At 58.6% G+C, this 10064-nt stretch overlaps 1 protein-coding gene across 1 annotated transcript; it reads left to right on the forward strand.

The window, feature by feature from the left end:
- The first annotated feature begins 3510 nt into the window (after positions 1 to 3510).
- PHLDA3 (pleckstrin homology like domain family A member 3) lies at positions 3511 to 9602 on the forward strand. The gene is made up of 2 exons (XM_067531652.1): positions 3511 to 4305; positions 5940 to 9602. Exons 1-2 carry the CDS (start codon positions 3945 to 3947, stop codon positions 6074 to 6076), a joined length of 498 nt encoding a protein of 165 aa, XP_067387753.1. The 5' UTR covers positions 3511 to 3944; the 3' UTR covers positions 6077 to 9602.
- The last annotated feature ends 462 nt before the right edge of the window (positions 9603 to 10064 follow it).

The following is a 10064-nucleotide window of genomic DNA, read 5'->3' on the forward strand; positions in this document are numbered from 1 at the left end:
CATGGCTGTTTGTGGTGTGGAGGTCAGTGCTATGTGGGGGACAACTGCCCCAGCTGACACACACACACACACCCCAGGCCTGCCATCAGACCACAGCGAGGATGCTGCTGAGAACGAAGCTGAGTGGGTCTCATTTGCCCCCAAGAGATCTGTCTAAAGCTCAGCTCCCCCTTCTGCAAGGTGGGGGTATTGAAACTGACCTGTGCGTTATAAAGGGCTGGAGTTCTACAGGTGCCAGTGCTGCGCATGTGTTAATACCTGATAGGCATCCTCTGTGCTAGAGAGGCCATGGGAAGCTGCAGGTTGGAGTTGAGGAGCAGTAGCAGTGTGGAGACTCCAGGACTGGGATAGCAGGGGGCTGCAGGACAGGAGTGAGCGCCAGGGTTGTGCAGCTCAGAAGTGAAATGGGGGGGCCCTGCAGGCCAGGAATAAGGGGCACTGTCAGAGCAGGGGGGAGAATTGGAACACAATTGTGGGGCTTTTGGCCAAACGCTTGGCTCCTCGCTAGACCCATAGGGCTCCAGAGACCTTGTGGTATATGTTATTGGCCTCTTTGCAAAGCCCCAGTCCCTTCCAAGGGGCAGGGTATGCTGGGACCCCAGACTAGGACTTGGCACAGCACAAGACATCCCGTGGAAGGTTGGGGGGATGTCCCATCTCCTGCAGTTATCCTGGCACAACGGATGCTGATTGATCTGAGCTCTGATCCCTGCTCCAGGACCATGGTGGGAAGTTGTCCGCATACCCGCTAGCAGCAGGATTGTGGTGTTAAGTGCCCGGCTCTGCTCAGACATGCAGCCACCGGTCACCCCTTGGGAGGGGCAGTGGCGAGGCTGAGGCAATTCAAAGCCTGAACCCAACACTCTGTTTGTGGTGTGTATGTCCGTGCCCTCTGCTGGCAGACTCCTGGGCACTGCAGGCTTCAGGGTGGAGATGCCAGGAGGAGAGGAAGGGGAGGGAGCTGGGAATGTTCCCACAGAATGTATTTATTTGGATGAGATGGTTTCTCAGGTCCAGGATGGAATTTCAAGGGTGACGTGGTAGAGAGAGACCAACTGAACCGAAATAGCCAAGAATCCACTGGCTAGGGCCATCCCCTGAGATGTGGGAGAGCTGAGTTTGAATCAGGCAGAGCAGGGCTTTGACCCTGGGTCTCCTATATCCCAGATGAGGGCCCTAATCACTGGGCTATTGGCTTTTTAAAAAGTCTTGGTTTCATCCCAAGGCAGAACAAAACCGGATTCCCAGCTCTGATGTTTTGTCTGAAAAAGGAAAGCTGAGTTTTCCAGCCAGCAGTAATGGGGAGGTCACACAATAGAGTCTGGCAACTTTTTCTTTTTTTTCCCCACCCCTCGGGTACAAAGGATGCCCCAGTGTTAGGGCATTAGCCTGGGACTGGGAAGACCTGGGTCAGAGTCCCTGCTCTGTATGATCTGGGGCATGTCCCTTAGCCTCTCTGTGCCTCAGTTCCCCATTTGTACAATGGGGCTAACAGCACTCTAGAGAAAGCAACATTCACAATAGGCCAGTGGACTAAGATCTCTCTAATCCCCCGTCCCTACCCAGCAGTCGGGGCTATGGTTTTATATCTGGTTTTTCATTGTTTTCTTTCTTATCCATCTCCTTCCTCCTCCTTGTGCTTTCACCTCTCTTTCCTCCTTTTTCTTTTGCTCTCTTCTTTGCTGCGTTTCATTAGGGCTGTGGGAGGGCAGAGCCCTCCCCTGGGCTGACCTCACGGTGCGATGACATCATCCAACAGTGCAATGAGCTCACAGCGCTGTGACATCACACTGTGATGCAACCGTGCTATGGCAGGCTGCCCTCCCAGCCCAGGAGTCTCGCCTCATAATCCATTGCAGAGCAGATGAAGTGTTACTGAGAGCAGTGGCACAGACGAATGGCAGCTGCGATTCTGGAACAGCCAGAGATGGACACATCCCAATTCCAAATCACAGAGCGGGCTCCCTGAATTTCCTTGCACATTCCATTTAATGAGGCTGTGGGACAGGTGCAGGTCTCTGACACCAGGTGGCACTGTGGAGTCATTGCTGAGGAGGACCCTACTCTGTTCAGTCCCGTAAGGGGTGGTTGTGTTGCAGGCCAGGAGAGGGGAATTTGAGGGTCAGATAGATTTGGGAAGGAAGAAGCCAATGCTGAGCTCCGGTTGCGGCTCACATATGGGGCGTCCTGTCATGAGCTGGCACCAGGATGTGATGCTCTGGCATTGTCACAGAGTGCGGGAGGTGCCCTGTCCCCCGGCTGTTAATCCTGACCCAGCCTGCGGTGCAGGGGCTGCACCATAAAAATCACAATCCAACCTTTACAAGTGCCTGGGTCCTCCCAAGTGGCAGCTGCTTTGTTGCTGCTTCTCATGACCTCGAGAGCCAATGATCACCCTAAACGTTATGGGCTCCTCTCCCCAGCAGCTCTGGAGATGCCACTAAACCCCAACTCACAGCCCCCTGCTGTTCCAGTCCTTCCACCCGAGCTCTGCCAATGCCTCTCAGTCCCCCAAATCTAGCAGCAAGTTACCTGCCAAGGTCCTGTTGACACTGTAGAAATGTTCTGTGCAACAACCCCCACCATGGTTAATATCCTGGTCTGTTACGCGCTGCCCTGTCCCTTTGATCCTTGCTACAACCTTAGTTTATAGGCTGGGTCAGGTACTCTGGTCCGGTCTATGCTGCAAGGTCAAACCTGTGTGGCAGGGACACAATTGTAAAGTGGGGGTCAGGTCTCTCTTGGTTGACATAGAGGATAATAACCTACTGCTGCTGCCAGCCAATGACTCTTTAGCTCATGTGGGAGCGCTGTGTGCTTGAATCATAGGTTCAAACCATGCAGTGGGTTGTAATGTAGTACAGGGTAGGAGAGATTGAAATTAAGAGGAGGCCAGCTCATGCTTTTGGTTACTCCAGATTTACCCCATGTAAGTAAGGGAAGAAGTGGGAAGCACTAACAGGTTCCTGGCTACAGCTGCCGCTGGGATTTGCTGCCCCAGTCCTTTTAATGAGGAACAATTAGATGTGTGTCATTCTCACCACAGACAGTGCTGGCTGTGATCCTGGCTCCAGGGCCGGTGTTGGAGGAGTCCACAGACAGGTCTTGGGGATCAAACATGCAGCACCCGGCACAGGCAGATGGGAGGTTGCCCCGAGTCAGGGGTGAGGAGAGTTGGCCTGGCTGCCCTGTGGATGACTCAGACCCCCACCTGGCACATGGGGGGGGGGGAAAGGGTACACTTTACCAGGGCCGGCCCAGGCTGCAACCCCATAGGTATGTGTGTGGGAGGTGGCTCATGTTACAAGTTTGTACTGGACCGGAAAAAATTCTGCTTGGACCCTGGCTGGCAGGCAAAGGACTCGGGCCCCTGCGTGGTCGGAGAGCTGTGCAAACAGCTCAGCGCCAGGCTCATGTTGCAGCTCTCGGGCCAAGGCTCCAGGCCTCAGACAGACACATCTGGCCCTGCAAAGCGAGTGATCCGCCCCCGCGCCCAGGGCTCATTGGCCGGGCAGCGGCCCGGAAAGCCGAGCCTGCCCCGCACGGCTCCTTTCCCTCCCCAGCCAAATTTGTGAATGAATCGCAGCTGGGGCCCGGGGGCCCGGCTCGGGCTTGGCTCAGGCCGGCTGGGGCCGGGTGCCTGCCAGGCAGGAGGGGCGAGGCTCAGCAGGAGAGGCCAGGCATGCAAGCGGGCAGAGGGGGAGGAGAAGGAGAGACCGGGGCGGGCATGTAGAGACACATCCCGGGCGGAGCGAGGAGGCGAGCCCCGCTAGCGGGAGCATGTGGAGGCTGAAATAATTCCTCCCCCCACCCCGTGCTGCGAGCGCCGCGGAGCGGATCGGCCCTGCCGGAGGAAGGCGCCTCGATTCCCCGGCCAGGCGCCGGTGGGGCCCCGCCGCCGCTGCGATGCGCCTCGGGGGGCCCTGAGGAGTCCCCGGGCGGCCATGACCCCCCCGCCGGTGCTGAAGGAGGGGGTGCTGGAGAAGCGCAGCGGCGGGCTGCTGCAGCAGTGGAAGAAGAAGCGCTGCCTGCTGACCGAGGAGGGGCTGCGGCTCTCCGCGCCCCGGCCGGGCTCCCGCTGCAAGGAGCTGAGCTTCGCCCGCATGCGGGCGGTGGAGTGCGTGGAGTGGAAGGAGCGGCACGTCTACTTCACCGTGGTCACCGAGGCCGGCGGCGAGATCGACTTCCGCTGCCCGCAGGAGGACCCGGGCTGGAACGCCGAGATCACCCTGGGGCTGGTGCGCTTCAAGAACCGCCAGGCCATCCGCAGCGTGCGGGCCAGGCACGGCCCCGCCGGCGGAGCAGGTGAGCCGGGCGCCGACGCCGCGGGGATGGGCGCCCGGTGAGGAGGGACCCGCGCAGAGGGCGGCTGGGTGAATGCAGACGAGGGAAAGGGGCTCCTTGCTTTGGAACTGACTCAGACCCTCCCCCCAGGAATTAAACTGCCCTAGAGCATGACCCCCCCACCTGCCAGGGCCCAGGGCCTAGAGGATAACAACCTACCACCGCTGCCAGCCAAAGGGGTTCCTCCTTCAGCCCCCTGAGAGGGGTCTGTGCTGCTGAGGCTTGCCTTCAACGACTGGTGCAGGGTGTTACCCTGCCCACGGCAAGCGGGATGATGTGCCAGGCCCCCGCACCCTTCCCGAAGCTGTTTCTGTGGCAGCCTGGGGAGTGAACCTCAGCGCCTCTCTCTGGCCGGATGGGATGGTGGTCCCAGCACAGCAGCACCGGCGAGGGGCAAGGAGTAGGGTGGGAGGGGGCCAGGCACAGATCCTGTCTCCACTGGATGCCAGACACCACCTTGATCTCCCAGGTTTGCTGGGGTCTTTGCCTGGCATGTGTCCATGGCCTGATGAACCCCCCCTGCTGCACTAGCAGGTTCAGTCTCACCGGTGGCTGCAGCCCCTTCCGCCATTCAGTGTCATGCCTCTCCCCGTGACCTAGCCCTACTACCGCAGCCTGCCTTCCTTGCCCTAGAGCTGCTGACGCAGGCTCCGGGCTGGCAAGCCTGGGTGCTTCAGGACTGTGTTGCCAATGCCCTACACTGCCTTAGAGATGATGTGTCAGGTCCCACTGTCTGCTTCCTGGGCATGCTCTGACCTGGGCAGATGCTAGGGTGGTTGCAGATCCCCCTGGCTTCTTGGCTGGAGCAGCCCCGAGCTCCACGGTGGGTTGGAGCGCAGGCGGGCTGGATGGGAGACAGCAGGCCCTGGCTCCTAGACCCTGCTCCAGCACGTGTGCCAAGTCCCCTGGCTGATTTCCATGGTGTTGCCCAGACACTCGGCCTCACTTCCGGGCAGGATTGGGGCTGGGAAGGCTGATCCCTCTGCCTGGCGTGTGGGGAGGGCCCCCCCAAAACGGTGGGCCCACACGCCAGTGACAGCATCCCCATGATGGGAGAGGTCCCTGGCCCCTGGGGTGGCTGTGGTGACCATAAGGCGGTTGCTGTCACACTTGGAGCTCTCAAGTTGGAAAACACTCACAAGACTCTTCATCGCTTCTGTAGCCCCCGAAGCAGGGCTCAGTCCTGCAGAGTGCCGGGGAGAGACAGGCCCCAGTTCTCCCGTACTCCCCTCCTGTGTTTGGGGAAGGGCTGGGGGGCTTCAAGCCATCTTTGCTCTCCCTCTGTTCTGGGGCTGGCCTGGCCCTGGGGTACGTCAGAGCCGTCCATCTGCCCTGGCGCAGGTGGAGCAGGCAATGGCCTATATCACAGCCCTGTGTGCCCCCGTCTCAGCTCTCTCCTCTGGTCTAAGCCTGAGCTGGAGCCAGATTCCTCCTGGGTGTAAGCAGGCGGAATGCCATACATTTCACCAGGGTCTACGCCAGGTCTGAGTGGGGCTCCTCAATGCCCAGACCAGCTCCCAGGCACCCGTGCCAGCCAGCCCCCTTGCCCTGAGCCAGGCAACCACCCTCACTAACTGGTGCGTTCCCTTTGGCAGTGTTCCAGCATGACGCGGCCCCAGGTGACCAGGCCTCAGACCCAGAGGGGCTCAAGGGAAGGACGGGGATGCCGGAGGGGTGTGCGCCTCGCAGCTCGCCCACCAGCGGGGAGAACGGAATCTCTGGCTGTGAGTGAAAGCAGGGCCCCGGCGTCAAGAGGTTCAGCAGGCGTTTCAGTGCCAAAGGCAGGGAGCCTGGATCATGTGTGCATCTAGCTCCTGAGAACTGCCCCTCCTTCCCTGCTGGGCCGTTGCTGCTTCCCAAAGGTCTTAGCCTGAAGCTGCTGCTCCGATGCACTCCGTATTGCTTGGCACAGAGATCCAGGGCCTAAAGGCCCAGTCGAGGGTCTGCTGGAGAGGCAGGAAGGGGAACGCCTGGGGGATAAAAGCCAAAGAAGACAGCCAGAACCAAAGCAGGATTGTTTCATTCCTCATCAGCCTGCTGTTGGCTGGACCCTAGAAGGGATTCGACTATGGTAGTGGGCAGAGGAGCCCATCCCATGCCCCGGACCTGCCATGTCTCCGCTGCTGAGGCTCAGCCAGAGCCAGTCTTCATGATCCACGGGTGTATCCCTTCCCCTCTGGTCACGACAAGCCTCCCCGTAGCTGTGCTGGTTGGGGCTGCGATGAACTGAAAAGTCATCTGGACTGAGCCTTTTCTCCCCAGAAGGTTCCTGTGGGGCTGGAGATCCAGGATGAAGATGCTAAACTAAGCATCCGCAGAATGAGCCTGGTGGGATGTGAGGGCGTAAGGAGGGGAGAGTGGGGGCGGCTTCCTGAGCAGAGTGATTGTGAGGTGCCACTTCCCAGCTTGGCGGGGGCCCGTGCGTGATCCTGCCTCAGCCGGTGACTTTTCTGGACCGGGGGGATTGTGAGGACAGCCCTAAATGAATCCCTCCCATTGTTACAGGTGGTGCAGGTGCTCACACTCACTGCCCCACTGTGTCAGACTGGCTCTCCTGCCAGGATGGGGAGCCGCTGCTGTTGGTGGGTCGGGACAATCGACCATGCAGGCACCTGGCCCGCTGTCCCTAGCAAAGGGTGGTTTGCGTTCCGGCTCCCTATACGGAGCGCTTTGGTCCCGGCTCAGCAGGCGGTGTCCATTCCCCACTCCGCTGCTTCTTGGTTTGCGTCTTCATCTTGTGGGGGTTGGTCTGGGGTGAACAGAGGCAGGGGTAAGGTCACTGGAGAGACTGCTATTGTGTCTAGTCCCCCGTGCACAGCTCTGCTGGTACCCCTCAGTCCTCAATCGCAGTCTCCTGTTGTTCCAGCCCTAGGCTCCCCCCCATAGATCTGCCACTGCCCCTCGATCTGACTTGCAGTCCTCTACTATTCCTGCCCTGGGCTCCCAATGCACAGATCTGCCGCAGCCCATGTACTGCAGCCTGCTGTTCCTGTGCTGGGCGACCATGCGAGTGCTGAGCTGAGTGGTCATTTTGTGACACGGACCAATAAATGTTACAGGAAGAGCTCGTCTGCAGCGATCGTTTGTTGGGCGCAGGGTGGCCAGTTGGCCCCAAGGAAGGAAGGGAACTGATCAATGCCCAGGGCGGCCACGTCCTGAACACTCTTTGGAAGCACAAGGGGCTGCTTGGCCCATCTCTGCCTCTCTGAGCTCTGTGGTAGTGCTCAAGGCTCACTCGGGCTCGAGGAACATATCCCGGCCCCATCACCATGCGCCTTGAGCACATTAATGGATTTAGCCCCACATTCCCCTGCGAGGCAGAGACAGGATATTATGTCATGGCCCTGGGTGTGGGGGGCCAGGTCTAGTGGGTGGAGCCAGAGTCTGGAGCCTGGAAGCAGAGATGGAGTCAGGAGAGGGAGCAGGGCAGGAGCAAGGGCTGTCCTAGCAACCAGCTGGAGAGCCACCTAGTTGCACAGATAGCTTCCTGCTGCCTCGTCCAGGTTTAAATAGTGCGCCTGGACCAATCAGGGGCCCCGGGAGCAAAGTCAGTCAGACTCTCTGTGGGCAGCACCTCCTGTGGTGCTTGGGCCCACAGGGCTCACAGCCTGTCAGTCACTACTCCGGCAGGTGGTGGCGCAGGTGGGGCATTCACCAAGAGACCAGGCAACCCCAGGTTCTAGACCGGTGCAGCCTTACACGTTAGCCCCATTTTACAGATGGGAAACTGAGAGATTGAGGGTGGGATTCATGGAGGTATCCAGCTCCTACTGAAATCAACCCTAACCGATGGGCCCAAGGTCACAGGGCGTCTTATGGCACAGTGGGGAATCAAACAGGTCTCCCAGCCCAGTGCTTTTGTCATGCTGGGTCTCCCCAGCTCTCTTGCCTGACAGCTGGGAAGCTACGTCTGCATTCAGGCTGTTAAAGCCGGCATTCCCCCCAACTGCTCAGATCCCTGCTGTTTATCTACAAGCCCCCCCAGGAAGGATTTAAGGTGGGGGAGGGCTGGGTTTTTTATACAATAAAAATGATCACCGGGGATTGAAATGAAACATTGGAACTAGAGGTGAGACAATCTGAAGGGGAGCGCTGGACGTGTTCCGTTTCATGGCACGTGCACGGAGAAGTGAGATAAAAACATACATCCTCTTGCTGGCAGGTTGCAACATCACATGACTTTGTTAGAATTCAGAAGGTCGAAACAGAGAGAGACAAAGCAGGCTGCTTACTAAAGCAGAGAGGCACAACTCACTCCACCGTTTTCTAGGCTGCCTGTCTCCAGGCTGGCCGGCTGCTGACTAGCTCAGATCACGCAGCTTTCCTCAGAGGCCCCTAGCCTGCAAGCAGGATGAGGAAATCCTTCCAGCCTAAAGTGATGGCTTGTCCTTTGTAACCAGTTTCCAATGCACCACAGAAAGGAGATCCTTGGAGTGTCCCTTGTGATGCAGCAGAGACAGGCCTGCGCTGTGATGAATGCAAAAGGCGCTGCTGGGCACAGATAGACCCAGCGGGTCCCTCTGGCTCTCTAGCTCCCCCTGCCTGTGCTGCCCTGTCATTGCACAGTGGCCTGGGCTGCTGGACTTCAAGAGAGGAGGAGGGATTCCCAGCTGACGCCTGGGAGCCTGAGATTAAAATTGATGGAGGGTCTCAAAGACCTGAGAGGTGGCAAACAGCCTAGAAAACCCAGCATCCTTGCAGCAGCACTGACAGGAAGGGCTAGTACTGGGCAGCAGTGCCTGGAGCCAGCGTGGCTGGGCCCACCCTCAGCCCATCACCCCCTGGGGCTGGGATTCCCCCCGCACAAGGCCGCAGCCTCGCAGTCAGGACTAGGTAGTATTGCAGGGGTGCCAAGGCCTCATGCTGGCCCTGTACACAAGGCGAGGCCACCCACTGTGCTAGGGTTCCCTGGGCAGGGACTGATGATGGACCACTCCTACGTTCCAGCTTCCTCCACCCCATCTGCCCTGGGGCTTTTCATCAAGGGCATGGCGGTGGGAGGCCACTTCCCCAGTGCCAGATGGTTCTTGCCATCTATGGCATGGCCCTGATGGCACACAATGGGGTCTTGGGTCTCGTTGGTGGGATTGGTCTGAAGAGTCAGCAGAGCCGCTCCGAAGCCCAGCAGCCACGGCAGTTCAGTGGCTGCTCAAAGCCTTCGCCCACAGCTGCGATATCTCCTGTGCCTGCTTGTTTCCAGCCTTGCTCCTGCCTTATCTCACTCCTGACCCTCAACTCTGGCATCTAGCTACTGACTCCTGCTCTAACCACTAGTCCTGACTGCCCAAGTCCCAGTCTCTGACGCCCTCGCAGAAAACATATACAACTATAGAGACAGGGAAAGCACAGCTGGAAAAGCAATCCCCACCAACACACGTCCCCACCCCCATTCACACAAATGCCCTACAATCCGCTGTACCCTGTTATCTGACTCCTAGCCATACAGTGACTTTTTAAACCTGGAGGGGACATTTCTTAGCTCCCCGACCAGTCGGGCGGTGAGCAAACTACAGGTCCAAACTGCAGCATCTGACTAATCCACTCCCCAAATCCCCCGTTTGCTAGAAAGTTTCTTTCTAGCAGGAGTGACTCAGGTAATACTCCCAGCCTTACGCCCTAGTTGCGTCTCCTTCTCCAGTTTGCTTTCCAGAGAGTTGTGCCATGAGCTGGAAAGAGGCTGACGCAGAGACAGAGCGCGGGAGCCATGAACAAGTGAAAAA

The sequence above is a fragment of the Emydura macquarii genome, unplaced genomic scaffold (genome assembly GCF_026122565.2).
Source record: "Emydura macquarii macquarii isolate MOO-44397 ecotype Brisbane River unplaced genomic scaffold, CSIRO-AGI_Emac_v2 contig_3220, whole genome shotgun sequence".
Taxonomy (NCBI): domain Eukaryota; kingdom Metazoa; phylum Chordata; order Testudines; family Chelidae; genus Emydura; species Emydura macquarii.

What these genes read in the sequence shown, in the direction of transcription:
- PHLDA3 (XM_067531652.1), top strand. Translation starts at nt 3,945, where the DNA reads ATGACCCCCCCGCCGGTGCTGAAGGAGGGGGTGCTGGAGAAGCGCAGC. An exon ending in CGGCCCCGCCGGCGGAGCAG is followed by an intron (nt 4,306 to 5,939) that starts GTGAGCCGGGCG and finishes TCCCTTTGGCAG; the next exon opens with TGTTCCAGCATGACGCGGCC.